The sequence below is a fragment of the Miniopterus natalensis genome, chromosome 11 (genome assembly GCF_054644295.1).
Source record: "Miniopterus natalensis isolate mMinNat1 chromosome 11, mMinNat1.hap1, whole genome shotgun sequence".
In the NCBI taxonomy this organism is placed as follows: Eukaryota; Metazoa; Chordata; class Mammalia; order Chiroptera; family Miniopteridae; genus Miniopterus; species Miniopterus natalensis.
The window spans coordinates 28983064-28999560 of NC_142091.1; the positions used below are offsets into that span (position 1 = coordinate 28983064).

Consider the following 16497-nt stretch of genomic DNA (forward strand, 5'->3'; position numbering starts at 1 on the left):
AATGTTCTAGTGCAGGTACAATCTTTGAGAACCACAGGGAGTCTTTTAGCTTTCATGTTCCCCAGGGTCCCAAAATAAAGAGAGGGTGTCAGCAATGGGGTGCCTAGCATTACCCATGTAATATGAAAGTCTAAAGAGGTCTAATGTTACCATAGTAATAGAAACCCCATACTTAACCCCCAAATTATCATGCTATAATATCTTCTACCATTGCATGGAAACACAGGAAAATCACATGTGCATAGTAGTTCAGAATTATCTCATGATCTAACTACTTGTTTTACAGTTTTATTCATTCATTCTTCAATAATCATGGAGCACCTCACCTCTATGTGACAGGCACTGTTTTAGGCACCAGGACTATACCAGCTGACAAACAGACAAAAATCCCTGCTTTTTGGAGCTTGCATTGTAGTGGATAAGACAGGTAATCAAAAGATAAATATAAGCAATATATAGTTTGTCAGATGACCTAAGTGCTAGGGAGAAAATTAAAGAAGGGAAGATGTCTAGAGCTTGTGTGGCATATAGGGGTGGGATGTAGGGGTGCAGTTCAAAAAGAGGAGAGCAGTTTTAGACAACTGACCAGGGAAGGTCTTACGGTGAAGGTGCTTTATTTTTAAATTTAAGATTTGAGGAAGGGACAGTATTGAGCCATATCGATTCTTGGGAGGGGAATGGTCCAGGGAGCGTATGTAGCATGTGCAGAGGCCCTGTAGCAGGAACTGAGAGCTGGGCTTGAATAGAATGATAAAGATGAGGTCAGGGAGGTAGATAATGGGGTCGTGTTGAGTCTTTAGAGCATTGTAGCAACTTTAAGTTTTGCTTTGAGTGAGATAGGAAGACATTGGGTCTGATCAGCGATGTGATACAATTGTATTTAAACAATCATGCTGGCAGTTACGTTGAGCCTGAAATATATGGGGGAAGGTTGGAAACAGATCCGCTAGGACTCTATTGCACTAAGAAAGAGGAATTGTGGCATCTTAGTCAAACTCTACGTGTATTTTTGAACATACAGCAGAGAAGATTTCCTGACAATTTGGGTAAAGATAGTGAGAGGAAGGTAGGATTTGGGGATGGCTCCACAGTGCTTGGCCTGAGCAACTGGAACAATAGTGTTAAGTTCTCTGAGGTAGGGGTCCTGAGATGTGAAGGGGTCAATGGAGAGACATACAATGCTCAGTTTTGTATACAGTAGTCCCCCCCTATCTGCAGGGGATATGTTTCAAGACCCCCATTGGATACCTGAAACTGGGGGTAGTACTGAACCCTACATATGTATTTTTTCCCTATAATACATACCTGTGATAGTTAAATTTTTAAATCAGGCATAGTAAATGGTTAACAACAATAATAATGAAATAGAACAATTATAACGATATAGTGTAATAAAAGTTTTGCGAGTGTGGGCTGTCTCTCTCAAATATCTTATACTGTACTGACTCTTCTTGTGATGATGTGAGATGATACTGTGTCTACCTGAGGAACTGAAGTGAGGTGAATGACATAGGTGTTGTGGTGAAGTGTTAGGCTATTGTAAGTGTTACCTGAACACAAACACTGTGATACCATGACAGTCATCTGATAACCAAGACAGCTACTATGTGACTAATAGGTGGGTGGGGTGTACACCTTGGATAAGCTGAACAAAGAGATGAATCATGTGAGTGAGCCAATGAAAGATTTCACCACACTACTCAGAAAGGCTTGCAAATGAAAACTTATGAAATGTTTATTTATGGAAGTTTCCATTTCATGTTTTTGGACCATGATTAACTGCAGGTCACTGGAACCATGGAAAGTGAAACCACGGGTAAGCGGGGGACTACTGTCGTGTTAAAATTTAGAAAGCAACTATGAGCATATGGCAGGTAGGTAGGTGATTGTGCTTGTGGAGTTCAGGAGAAAAGTCCAGCTGCAGGTAAGAGGATCGAGGACTGAGCCCTGGGCACTCCCACATCTAGATGAGAAAATGAGGCCACAGGGAGGGGAGGTAGCAGAGGCCACAGGTATTTTGACTTAATCCAAACTTCTGATAAAAATGAAGTCAGTTCCCGTCTGAGGTGTGAGCTCTGTGCCACTTCCTTAGAAACTACTCTTCCTGTTTAATGTAATTAAATAATTAGCAGTCCTCAGCCACCATTTGAGCCAATTAAATGTACCCATTTTACTTTGGAGCCAACCCATACCCACTCTGTCCACAGGACACTGTGAGGGGCATTACATGAACGATAAGGTGTGAAAGGTAGTCTCCTGATAGCTCGACCCGAAATCTTTATTACAAGAGCAAATGAAGTTAGTTTGTTGTGTTAGCTCTGCTTTCCCTGTGTCACTGTTAACCTTGCGCCATATTTTTTAAGCATTAGTCTGTCCCTCCATGATGATATTTCTGCTCTGAATAAACCCCATTACTATCATTTTCTGCCTGTAGCATTTTCTCCCAGGATGTCTTTATACTTGGTTTGGATGAGTTCAGACCACCCTTGTTGAATCTGTTCTGAGTTCACTTCTCTTCTCCCTCTATCTTTGGGATATGTTACTTTTAAACCTGATCTTATCTGAGATATTCCTGTAGTCAAGCTGCATTCTCTTAGATCTCTTTGCTCTCTCTTCTTTGCTGGATTACTTGTGCTTGTATAGTTAGAATTTCTGTATCTGAGCTTCCTGCCCTTTTTTTTCTCCAGACTCAATCTTAACGATTTTATTTTCATCTGTGAGAAAAAACTCAATAATTTTTCATTCATTCTTACATAGTTCTATTTTACAGTTCATGAAATATTTATATACATATAAATTTCATATACCTGTTGACTGGGCTTGAGGGGGTAAGAGAAAGATGTTAGGACTTCTTAAACTATTCATGGTTCAAAATTAATCACTCTGGTTTTCTTTTTTCCCCACCTTTGGATGTGAATATTAACACAATATATATGCCTTAGGAATAACTTCAAAAATAACCAGAATTCTAAAATAGAAGATTAAAATGATCTGTAATCAAATCACCAATTGATTTTACTAACATTTTAGTCTGTTTCCTTCTAATTAGGAATATGTGTATGTTTTAAAGAACTTCATCCTATTCCTTTTAAGCTATACTTATTATTAAAGTGTCAGCCTATTGAACTGGCTTACTACCTTAAACACCTATAGATATATATGCATGATACCAGCAGAAGGGGGAAGAGAGAAGTAGTAAAAGGTACCCATGATGAGCAAGAAAAGCTAAGCTGTCTTCTAAATATTTTATAATGCAAGAAAGTATGCAATACATCTTAAATGGTTCGCAGGAACAAAATTAAGATTTTTAAAGTTTATGTTTGAAGCAGAAGGGTCCTTTATCTGGCAAAGTTATTGTCCTTTTGAATCTCAATTAGGTAGACTTCTGTAAAAACAACCAGAAAATCAGAACTGAAGTTAAGTCTTAAGCTCCAAGAAGCCTCTTTTATTTCTTTCTTTACCCCAGAAAAATTTATTAAGCAATTATTTTATGCCTTTCTAAAGAAACACTTTTTTTCAGATCACTTCTGTTGCAACTTTGCTTTTCTCTTTTTGCATGTTGACTAAAAGAGCCAGAACTGTCCACTTATTCTGCATGTGTTAAAGTCATCAGATGCCAGTAGATATATATCTGTTTATAATGCACAACTCTATGAAAAATACTTTTCTGTCTCTTTTTAAAATCATAAGTTGTTAATGTCTGCCTAAATGTAAATACATACATCTACACTAGCGTAGATGATTGCGAATGTCCATAAAGCAATAAAGTAAATACAACTGAGGGTTTCTTGATTTTGCAAAGATTTCTCCATGGCCAGTTTTGTGCTCCTACCCTTTCAGCTCCCCCCACAGGTTGTCCAAATGGAAGGTACCCTCTCCCACGTGCTCTGTCTCTCAAGCCATAGTGATAACCTAAGCGGGGCCCTTCTCTGGTACCACTCTCCTGGACTCAGAGTTGCTTTAGTCTCCAGCGTGAACATGTGACTGAAGCCAGACTCATCGGATTTCTCCAACCCAGTTTGAGGGTCAGAGGCCTTTTCACTTGGTTGGCAAAGCTGTGAGAATGTAATTCAGAGGCTGCTGGCAGCTGTCTCCCTCTTTATAGGCAAAAAGCAAAAGGGAAGCTGACCTGATGGTGTTTCAGAGTCTAATTTTATTTCCTAAGTTTCTTGGAATGGCCTGAATCTTTCAGCCATTCCATCACTCCTGGGAGCTACCCTCCAGATGACCTAGGTAGTTCAGTGGGTTTCTGATTTTTGCAACTAACAAGTTATGGCTAATCATGTTGATAGAGGGCACTTGCAGTAATAAATGATTGCCTAAATAAATGTCTTATACTTACTCTCAATGTGAGAAATCTTTCCCATTAAGGGAGCATTATTCTCAGAACTCCCACAGGTTTAACTACATTAGTCGAGGGCTGGAGATAGTCTCAAGAGTCACCTTTAATCCCGTTTGGCAACAGGCAGAGTTTAAATTCTGTCCTCTCACAAGTGATGAAACTGATGCCAGAGAGAGGACTTGACCTGTTTATAGTGACTAAGCTGGTTTGTAGCTACATCGGGGCTAGGACCCACATCTATTAATTCTCTGTCTAAAGTTGTCCTGAGTTTTAAAAACTTCAGTATAATAGATTTTAACATAGAACAGCTCACAGTATTTTTTTGTGATTTTTAAGTGGTATTGGTCCATTTCTCTTTCCCTTTCATAGGCCAGTTTATTCATACATGACTTGAGCCCGTACGTGCTGACAGGCCCTGTGTAAGATGCTGGCAACACTCCCAGTACATAAAAGTGGCACTTCTGCTCTCAAGAAGTTTACTATCTAGTGAGAAGGCACATTCCTGAAAACCTCTTCAATCGTGCATAGTAACAGCCAGTGTAGTGGACTGCGAGGCAAGCACCTGTGAATTACCCGCTCGAACTGGCTCAGGTGGGAGGTAGGCCATTGGTCAGAGAAGGCACATGAGGGTGCATAATGTCAGGACGTTGCCCTCACGGGTCAGGCCCATTTTTCCAACTTTCTTTTTTTAATATATCTTTATTGATGTCAGAGAGAGGAAAGGAGAGGGAGAGAGATAGAAACATCAATGATGAGAGAGTCATTGATCAAGCCCGCAACCCGGGCATGTGCCCTGACCGGGAATCGAACCCCAATCGCCTGGATCCCAGGTCGACGCTCGACACTCAACCGCTGAGCCACGCCCAGCTGGGCATTTTTCCAACTTTGTTATTAGCATTATCTCACTCTACTCTGTTGAAATCATAGGAGAAGAAATACATGAACTTCATTTTGGGCTGGGCTCAGAAAAATGGAGTAAGGTAAAATTGTGGGGAGCACCACTTAGGTATAAGAGTAAAAATCCACAAGTGTAATACAAAATCACTTCATAACTACCTCTAATCCCCACCTCACCCCGCCATCCACAAACACTCCCATAGGTACCACCACTACTCCTGATCAGTAGCTGCCAAACTTTTTAAAAGATTTTTTATTGATTAGAGAGAGAGGAAGGGAGGGAGAGAGAGAAGCGTCAATGTGAGAGCAATACACAGGCAGTCCATCTGTGCATCCTGCGCACCCCCTCCTGGGGATCGAACCCACAACCCAGGCACATGCCCTGACCAGGAATCGAACCACCAACCTTTCTGTGCATGGACGATGCCCATCCAACGGAGCCACACTGGCCAGCTCAGTAGTTGCCGAATTTTGCAAAGAGGAACACCAGCCCAGCAAGACAGAGCAGGAGATGAGTTCTGTGATCAGAGAAGTTTATGAAACTCGTCCTGTGCTTGGAGATGAGACGAGAGGAAAGGGGAGCTGCTTGCTTTCCTCTAGCCTTCCTCTGACAACCTGACTCTGCCTTTTCCTGATTCACGTTATCGCTGCAGACCTTTACCCTCCGACCCGAGTTCTGACAGGTTGCTTTGCTTCCCCGTATGTGCTCCCACCAGGATGCTAATCCTCTCCTCCATTTAATGCAATAATTTTAAATGCAAGCCCCATTCTGCGAACATTTAAGACTTTGAGGAATCCTGTGAAAAAGAAACACTTTGGAATTATTTATAACTTAACATTTCATGAAATTATTTAACCATAAGATGCCTTTTTATCCTATACTATTTTATGAAACTTCAGAGCCCACTTTGAGATATGTTACTCTAACAAAGAAATATGTTTCTCTCTCCAAACATTCTCTTTTTTTTTAATTTTCAACCGAGGATATGCTTGATTTTAGAGAGAGGAAGGGAGGCAGAGAGAGAAACATTGATGTAAGAGAGAAACATTGATCAGTTGCCTCCCAACCAGGGATCGAACCAAAACCTAGGCATGTCCTCTGACCGGGAATCGAACCCGCAACCTTTTTGGTGCACGAGACTATGCTCCAACCAACTGAGCCACTGGCCAGGGCCAAACATACTTATATATAGCTTAATAATATTAATGCAATGTTGTAGTGTTTCCCAAGTGTTATTTTTTTTCAAGGCCTATTGTATGCCAACACTGTTGCTGCGTTCTTTCCCAGATCTTATCTAGTTTTATGCGTATCCTCAACAACTTTATGAAGTTGACATTATTTTTATCACAGATTGTAGGTAAAGATACTGAGGTCGGGAGGGAGGTTATGGTGACTTCCCTGAGGTCACACAGCTAGCAATCAGCAGAGCTAGGCTAATTCTGAGTCCTTCCACTGCACCTTTCCTCTTAAGTAATCAAATGCACAAATAATTAAAATTCAAGATGACCAGAAGATTCTGAAACTGGGAAGTATACCTGAATTACATCTAAAAGTTCAAAGCAGAATAAAATGAAATCCTTGTGAATCAGATGTCAGTAGCTAAACACTTCCAAATGAAGTGGTTACATGAATTGTCAGGGGAATCACTTCATAAATTATGTAATTGTCTAACCACTATGTTGTACACCTGAAACTAATGCAAAATAATGTTGAATGTCAACTGTATTTGAAAAATAATGTATTTTTAACTTTAAACTTTTTTAAAAAAAAGAAAAAGAAAACTAGATGAGATATGCCCGCTCTGGATGGTCAGGGGATCCACCGATAGAGATGAGTAAAAATAACCTAAGCAAAGTACCTCAAGGGAGTGACCTGTGGTTTAGTTCGGTTGGAATACAGCCAAGTAAGGGGAGCCAGTGGAGATGAGACAGGACAGTTGAGTTGGGACCATATTGGTTGGCCGTCGGTTTAGTGATCTGGACTGATCCTGAGTGGGCAATGTGAGCCAACAAAGTCTTTTTAGACTTGAAATTAGGAACGAGGTAAGACTGTAGCTACACTTAAATTAGAGTCATCAGGAGACAGTCTAGAAGGAATATATAAGGTGATTGCCATGGTGAACAAATGGAGGCATGTGACCGAAGAAGGGACTACATAAGACCTGACCTGACCTAGGATAAAGTGTCACAGTGATTGTGAGAAGGGAGCACATCACCATCATTATCTCTAGGCAGAGGCCTGGACTAATAAGGTCACCTAAGAGCTGATTCCATCACATATTAAAGCAAGGAGTGTAAAGACTGATGAACAGTGCCTGGTCCGTGGGAAGTGCTCAGTGACTATTTGCTGAATAATAAATGACTTCATTTAATTACATGATACATATTTCAATATTACATGATAAGAACTTCAAATTGATGTATCACCTCTTTCTTTGCTATTAAAAGTTTGTAGAATGAAAAAAAGGATGGTGTTAGTCCACATCAGGAAGAAATAAATTATATAGCACGTGCTAAGGGAGGTTATTCAGGCTAAAAATGACTTGTTATCTGACTCTGGAATTTAGGAGTTTGGCATCAGGGATTTGGTAGGGAGAGGGAGATTAGGTTCTAGAGTTGAAGCCAGAGTTCTGGTAGGTAGCTAGTATCATGACATTCCAAATATAAAAAGGTAATTAAAAATAGATTTGTTTAGTCTTATCAACACATCTATTTTTACACATAGTTTTTGTTCCTATGTTTTCACTCAAACAGTGTTTTTCTAACAGTGGTGGCAGAGTTTATGCTGTCTGGGAACTTTCAGAGAGTTGGTCATCCTTAGGACCTGGTTTGTATGAATCATACTCTTCACTTCCTTTCATGGAAAAAGTGTGACATGTGCAAAACCTTGGGCTTTGGGTTCAGGCAGACTTCACTTGAGCGCTTACAGGTTGTTGACCATAGACTCTAAGAAGTGAGCAAGGAGAAGAAAAAGAGAAAATATGGAAGCTTCTGGGATGGAAGTTGGAAGCCAGATTCTGCCCCTTACTGAGACCTTGATGTCATTAAACCTCCCTGAACCTCACTTCTTTTCTCAACTGTAAAATGAGAGCAGCAAAACTAGCAAAACGTTTGGCACTTATGTGTTCAATAAACATATGCTGAATCTTAGAGTTAGGACTTTAAAACCCCTGTTCTGTGCAAGACTTCTTAGAGTGGTGCTGTTATCCAGGGGGCCATCTGCTCTAATTAAAATGTCACAGGGCTGAGGAATTTAGTGCCCTAACCTCAGAGCCTCCTGGTACACTTGGTGTTTTGTTTGAGTTGATGCATTTGGAAAGATTAGGGGACGGTGAATTCTTTGCCAGGTTCTAACTAGGCAGAGGTGAAGGTTTCCTGCTAGAATATTTTTGCTCTCTGGCACCAGGGGTTAGAGATGAAATAATTTGCCACCAGGCAGATGTTCCAAAGAGCTAATTTAAAAAATGACAATTTCCCAAGACCTCAACTAGTTAGATTTATATGCCTTTATCTACAGGAAGATCAGAATCAGTGCAGCTTAAAATCACTGTATTAAATGATATCTCCAGAAAGTTCACTATTGAACTAAAAAGGTGTGCCTACAAAGATATTCCTAATTATACAACTATGTCTCAAACATGGATGCACATTTTAAGAATTGGAGAACCTTTTAAAAAAAACAAAAACCATACTGGGCCCCATTCTGGATAAATTATAACAATGTCTGGGAGGAGAGCCCTGGTACTTACTATTTTTAACTTTCCAAGTGAATTGAATATGCACCCAGTATTGAGACCTACTGATTTATAAATAAAATTTATTTTAATAGCTGTTTTAATCCTGGGAGACACTGTAAGGTAATGTATGGGAGCTGGATAGGAAGTGGAGTTAGGCCAGGCTTGGTTGGAATGACAGATTGGCCAATATCTTGTTCTGCTCTGGGCATAATGTTAAAGGTTAAAGTCTCCTTTCCTTTAAAATATGGCTGTTAACTCTTTAACAGGTTTTTTGAGGGTTGAATGGGAACATAATTTCATAAGTAAAGCACCTGCTATATGCCCAGCATAGACACTCAATAATAACCACCATTTGTTTTTACTGAAGTGCTTTATTAGGAATTTCAAAGCCTGTTGCTCAGGCATGCTTATTGATATAAATGAAGAGGTTCTGAGCAGAGGCACAAAGATCAGCACACATCAACCTAAAGCAGTCAGCACGTCTTTCCAAAATTCCAAATATGTAAATAAATCACAGTCAGATTCAGTCTAAGTGTACCTCTCTTGGAACTCATAGAATGTGCGAATTTCCTTCTTAGCCAAAAATGCTCCTAGAGATGGTGTTACTACTCTCTAGAATAAACACAAATAAAAATTCCCAGGTAGTATTTCGCACTTACGTCAGCAGTTCTGTTTCTTCACAGTCACCTGCAAATTGTGCGCTTGGCTGTGTCCGCTTGGGCGCCTAGCAGCTCAGTCATCTAATTATGTTGCGGTGTAACTGCCCCTGTAGTGGTCTGCATCTGTTGTTCTATCAGGCAGGGCTTGAGGAACCATGCTGGCCTTGGACAAAGGGGGGTGGGAAGCTAGCTCTGTATTGCTCTTCCTTCTCCTGGTCTAGGCGCTTGGCTGTGATTTCAGTGGTGTGTAAGAGGACCAGCAATAGGAACCAGCCTTGTCTGAGGCCCTGACTGCATGCTCCTACCCTGTTTATGCTGGAAACACCTGCCTTGCCCATGCCATTCTTATATTTATTTGGGGAAATATTTTCTGGGGGAACTGAGACAGGGTCTGGCTCTAAACACTATACACCTTGCTTTTCGTAGTAAGCATATGGTGAATATTAGTGTCTACTCTCCTCACTGGGCTCCCAGCTGGCCCTACCACCTCCTATTGTGTGTCTTGGAGTCAGCCACTTCCCCCTTCCCAGTCTCAGTGCCCTCAGCTGCAAAATGAAGGCACAGAACACACACATGATCGTGTTCTGATATGGTTAAAGGAAAAGACTATATAGGTAACATTTATTGAATGTGCCTTCTATGCCCTTGTCTAAGTATTTGTCTAAACATTTCACATGTGCTCAGTATTAACATTATTAACTTACAATCACATATAAAATAGATCTCTTAGTTCCCTTTTTACAGATGAGGAAACTGAGGCAAGGAATGGTAAAGGAATATTTCCAAGGTTATACAAACAGAAAGTGAGGGAGCTGAGATGAGTCTGGCTTCAGCCTGTGCTCTAAACATTATCCACCAGGCCTTTCTGTAATTAGTATGTGGTAAGTATAGTGGTGCGTAATGGGTTTGCTCTTCTTTCTGGCTTCCTCTTGAAATCTCTAATCTGAAATAGGTATGCCACCCCAATCAGCACCATGGTGCACATGAGAGGTAGTGACTAAATACTTACTGATAAGATTAAGTAATAAAACCGAGTGCTAAGCATCTGTATAGTTTTGTCTAGTAATGGATGTGTATTGTATTGTGTTTATTGACATTTCACCTGCAAAACAACCTCAGTGACTACCTGGGCAACTTAGCATTCAGGCCTCTATAGTGATCTGGCTCAAGATGCCATTTCCAACCTTTTTGTGCCCTTGCTATTTCCATAAACCTTGTTGATATTTAAGCTCAGTCAAGGACAGGACTTATTTTATTGTGTTTATCTTTGTACGTCTAGTACTTAGTGGGAATCTAAATAATATTAATGAATGAATATGGCTCGGTCACCATGAACTGCCACTGTTCCTATACGCACTCTAACAGCAAGCACTGCCACTCCCTGGCTTTGATGGGACTAGGCATGGTCCCAAGTCCTAGTCCTGACATAAACTAGCCTTTACTCAGTATGTTAACCTTCACAAATAATTCCATCAGTTTCATTTTACCTTTTACTAAAATGATCTGGCTGGGCTGCCACTAATTGGGCTTAGGTTTTAGTTGTTTTTCTCATAATGATGATGGATTTTTATTGATTTGTCCACACCACATTTCACTCTCCTCATTATCAGATTTTGCCACTTTGCCTATGAATGAAAGAAAACCCCATTTAACTGGCATCTTAGTATGTGAGTGGGGGTTTAAAAATACGACTGCCAAATCTAACTTACTTATGAAGGAGTGCCCTTTTTAATGCTTAAAACTAGACTTTCCTGTCATAGAAACATGTTTTTCTTCTAACGTGTGAAGGAGAAAGGAACTAAGATTCATTTAGCACCTCTTGCTTGGGCCTAATGCTGCAGTAAAAACTTTTGTTATTATGCGATCTTCAAAACAATCTTGAAAAGGAATATAGCTTGGGTAAGACCCAGCCTTTGATATCAGAAAGACTGGGTCTGGGTTCTGGCCCTCCATCCCACCCACTGCACCATCTTGAGAAGTCTCTTAATCTCTCCAAACATCACTTTTATTCTCTGCAAACCGATGTGATGATATCTCATGTTTGGCATTTGGGAAGGGATTTTGTTGCCTCTTTCTCCAACACACAAGAAATATCCAAATGGGAACCAAAGTATTGGTTTAGCAATGACTGGGCAAGCACCCCATAACCCCTAAAATGTGAGACTTATTTAGGGAAGTGTGCTGGCCCAGGAGGCCAGGGCCTGGAAGGCTAAATGAGGCTTCATTCACATCCCCACTTTCCTTGAATCTGAGACATCAGAGGACCTGGTCCTGGCTTCCAGTTGGTCACATAAACAAGTGGTTGGACTCAGAGGAAAGATCTGAGCTGGGCGTGGCTCTGCCTTGGCCAGATGACTGCCTGGAAGCAAGTAGTTCAAGTGTGCCCACTGGGCATGACACCAGGAAGAGGAGTGGCAGGAGGCATGCGAAGCATGGGCAGTGACCTGCAGGCATGGGAACCGCACGGCAGAGGACAGGGTGGCAGTAAGCTGTTCTCTATGGGCCAGCGTCCTCAGCATGAGGCAGGTACTTGAGCTGAAGGCAGACAGGCCCCTCCCCACCTCCACCCCAACAATAACAACAGAATCACTAAGAACAGGAAACAAATCTTGGGATTCAAAAAAGATTCTGTAGCCCTGGCCACTGTGGCTCAGTTAGGCGAGCATCGTCCCAGGCACCGCAAGGCTGCCTGTTCAATTCCAGGTCAGGTTACATGCCCAGGTTGCAGGTTCGGTCCCAGTAGGGGTGGATTCGGGAGGCAGCCGATGGACGTTTCCCTCTCGCATCGATGTTTCTTTCTCTCTCTCTCCCTTTCCCTTCTTCTCTCTCTGAAAAAAAAAAAAAATTTAAAAATATTTTTTAAAAAGTGATTATGTATATAAAATGCCTAGCACATTCACACTGTGAAAGCACCAATGATCACTACATCCGGTAAGCGGAAGCAATTTTTATTAGGTAAGTCTTATCATCCAGATGATTGTATAGAGGAAGAAAGAAGAGACTCAGAGATATGAATTCTGGTCTCATAAAAAACCAATAAGAACAACATCACAAAAACTATACCTTGTTTTAGATTTAGAAACCCCCAGAAGCACTTTTATTAAGGCTCTGTAAGTGGGAGAAAATAACCAGGCTGTTGTCTGCAACTTGAAAAGTCACCCTAAGCTTTCATAGCAGGTGAACTCAGGGCTGAGCTTGAAGAATGGGGAACATGCTAATGAATATTACATGCAGTGCCATTCGGCATCAGCCATAAATTCCATTTGCAAACCATCACTGCCTCTTACATTTTCCATGTAATATGACTTCATGCAGTGATCTCAAAATATATCAGCAACTTTGACACAAATTAGGGCTAAGTAGTTACAGTTTGGATTAGACAGCAAAGTTTTATAGTAAAGCAACTTGACAAGGAAGCCCCTTATCTCTTGACATTGAGTAAGAGGAAACACATCAGAGAGGTTTCTACAAATTGTGATAAAAACAGTCCAATTTGACTGTACTGAAGATCACGGTTTTGGGTTTGGTACCCTGGAAGTAAGTATTTTGCAATATTATGTTATAGTGTAAGAGTATGAGAAAAATGAGAAAATTGCCCTCTAACTTACATTCAACTTAGTAAGTGAGTCTACGAAACACTATTTCTCGTATGTGACAAAACAAAATAAATATTTGTACCTTCATGAAGGTCTAAAAAGTAAAGTGCTTTGCAAGAATAAATGAAAGTGAGGGGAACAGAAAGAGGATTCATAGATAAGATATAGGAAGGGATGTTTGACTGAATTGCTGAAAATACAGCCCTTCCGTCACATGAAGTTCTCTCCTCCAGTATTATTTATAATATTGAATAATAAACGCTGTTCTGTTTTGTTTTTCCCTTTAGGAAAATATAAACATCGATGAAGCCTCCAGATGCCTGGTGAAACACATTCTTGCAAATGAGTGTGACCTGATGGAGTCCATTGAGCCAGACATCGTGAAGCCCCACCTCACATCGCCCAGGGTTGTCAGCTGCTCCAGCTGTGCCAAATCTTAGTGGGCTTCTTTGCTGGCATATGGTGGAAATAACCCCATCATCTCATAGATTGTGCCTCAATTTTTACCATTTGGGAAAATGTCATGATAGGGACACACACGTGGCAAGCCAAAGATCTATGCCTGTATCTTTCCTATATGAGAGAAATAGCAAATGTTCTTTTAATGTTTTTTTTTCCCAGCATCAGCACTGTGTTTACAAGCAGTTAAAATATTTAGTGTGTTAAAAAATCCTGTCTTGTAGCTGACCACAATTCTGCAGGACCAGAGTGGGCTGAGCTATTTGCTTCTTTGAATTAGTCAAGGTCTCAGGTTTTAAAGAGAAAGGAGAGAAGAGCAGACTGGCTGGCAGGTTAAGCATTGGCTTTCGCTTTACCTCTGATATTTTTGCCCAGATTTCAATACATTCGCTGCTGCCCTAACTGGCCTCTTAAGCTGAAATGGTCTTTCCTCCAGAGATGACCTGCATTCTCAACAAACCTAAGGGTTTTCTCTGATTTAGCTCATCGGAGTCATGCATACAGGCTTCCTGTGCTTTCGTTGCTTTTGTTGTTACTTGCCATGCCCTGAATGTTGGTTGCACTGAAAAATGTATGAAAAAGATCTGCCCTGTTTGTGCCTTTTTGTTAGCTTCCTCTGACTCATGCTATGGGACTCTGTACATGTAATATATATTGTATATATTTTCACAAGTGAAAAATAAAACATTAACAGATGCTGTTTCCTTATTTCTGAAAGTGCTTCACTTTTCTTAGTATTGTGAGCTTTTTTTGACTGTGTATCCATGGTTCTCAGACTCATTTCTAAAATTCTGTTTCAAAGAGGAGATTGGAAGTGTGCATTTAATGGAACTCCTGGGCACAATTAAAACTGAGATGAGTCTATTCCATCTGTATCTACTGTTCATATCGACATTTAGGCCAAGAAAGTAAGTAGTGTATACAAATTTCTTTGGTTAAGCAGAGAAATATATCCTCATATATTCTGATCAAGAAAGGTGCCAGACCAATCAACATAAAAAAGGAAAAAACCCAGCTAAAATATGCATGGTGATACCTTGCTTTACACAAGGCCTGTGGTGCTGGTATGTTGCTACTTTTTAAGGGCATTGTTTTCCACTGATGTTCGTCATGTACTCATAGGAGCTTTATCTTTTGTAACAGATGTTTTGGTGTGTTCTACCCGTATTATTTTGGCACTCACTGTTTCCATAAGCACCAGCCACACAGCTTCTTGTTATAAGTGTTGGTTACCCTTTCCCTGAGGGCATTCCTGATCTCTGAAGCACTTGACCCCTGAAGCAGGCAGACCAGAAGTGCCAGGGAGTTCATGTCTACAGGAGTAGGCCTCAACCAAGGAATTGTGGGATAAATACCCTGTTTTTTTTGCCCCTCAGGAAGGATAATCCTGAGATACATGCTATGCAATGTCTCAGAACTTCCCAATGGTATTAAATCCCTGGTTCCCCCAGGGGAACCTTCCAACTGACTCATCCTTTATTAGCTTCCATTCCTTCTATCATTACTTTCCCACTCCTCTACTGGTGCTTCCTGGGTTCACTTCCCAAATAAACTCCTTTCTCTCAAATCCTCATTTCATGGTCTTATGGGGGAAGCCCAGCCTAAGTTAGTTGGGACAGAGATGGGTTAGGAAGCAGCTCCTCAATACCAGCTTCTTGAAATGAATCATTCACTACCCAGGTGGTAGCAAGGCCTCCTTGCTGGTGCATAATGTGGTGGGGCTAATCCCTGGCAAGATGTAACCTCATAATTACCAAGACTCCTCTCAGGGATAAAATATAGATGGAGAGAAATTCTATTGCTCTTGTGTTTGAAAGATACAGGATTATGGAGTTAATCTCCATAGAAATTCTGTAGGAAAAAAATATTTTAGATTCGGTCAGCCAATATTCAATTCAGGATTTGAGGTGAAAGCTTGAAGACCTCCAACCAACAGTCAAAATAATCCTCCTTTCCTTTAGTTACAGGACAGACCATACTGAAAATTTGGCCTAAGATTTGATTTTAGGAGAAGAGTTGTAAAGGAGGCTGGATTCACAAAACTAGCAAGTTTCCTCCACTATCAGGATCTTTTACGGGAAGGAGTCAGACACTGAAATGTAGGAGGAGATATTTAGGTAGATGCTCTTAAGAGTCTCGAACCCAGGGATTCTTCGGAAACTCTGGCCCAGAAAAAGAGGCCCTTACGCTTTCCAGTGGGAGGACAGCCAATGGACTTATAAGAGCTCCACCTCAGTAGGATGTTTTATAAGGTGGTGCTTTACTTTCTTAAGTTCTGCTCTCATCTTCCTTCATTGCTTCTGGACAGATAACTAGAGTCAATTCTCAGCATAACCTGAGCAGAAAGTTATGTTGTAGGATGAAATGGATTATTAATCAAATGAGCTATAGAACCTGGCTAGGAAGTACTAGTAGGACTCCTGAGAACATTCTAAGAAATTGATCTTGGGATGCTGGATCAGGGAGAACAGAACGTAAGACCAAATAATAGGTAATCTTTTTCTATGAAAATGCTCTTTCATGAGTTAATTTTTTAACATTCTGGCAAGGACACTTGGAGCTGATCCCAGTGTGCTACTGGAATAGCTTTTTAAAGCTGGAAACAATGTTGGCTTAAAATAAATAACGTAGAGATGCCAAACTACTACAAAGTATTGGAGAAGTGCTCCAAGGTCTCAGATGTGGGCATGTTATAATGTATTTATTCGTGATGCCAGAGAAACTACCAGCTAATTATGTTCCCCAGGAGAGCCCAAAAGGCACTCCCTTCACTGAAGCAATCAGGAACGTCCCCAAAAGAAAGAGGA

The 16497-nt window shown here is 40.8% G+C and overlaps 1 protein-coding gene across 1 annotated transcript in view; it reads left to right on the plus strand.

Moving 5' to 3' along the window:
- The window catches only part of RAB38 (RAB38, member RAS oncogene family), a 45141-nt gene extending 30755 nt beyond the window's left edge, over positions 1 to 14386 (plus strand). Inside the window, exon 3 of the mRNA XM_016206707.2 lies at positions 13519 to 14386. Coding sequence (XP_016062193.2) covers positions 13519 to 13671 — 153 coding nt within the window. The 3' untranslated portion in view covers positions 13672 to 14386. The remainder of the gene's footprint in view (positions 1 to 13518) is intronic.
- The last annotated feature ends 2111 nt before the right edge of the window (positions 14387 to 16497 follow it).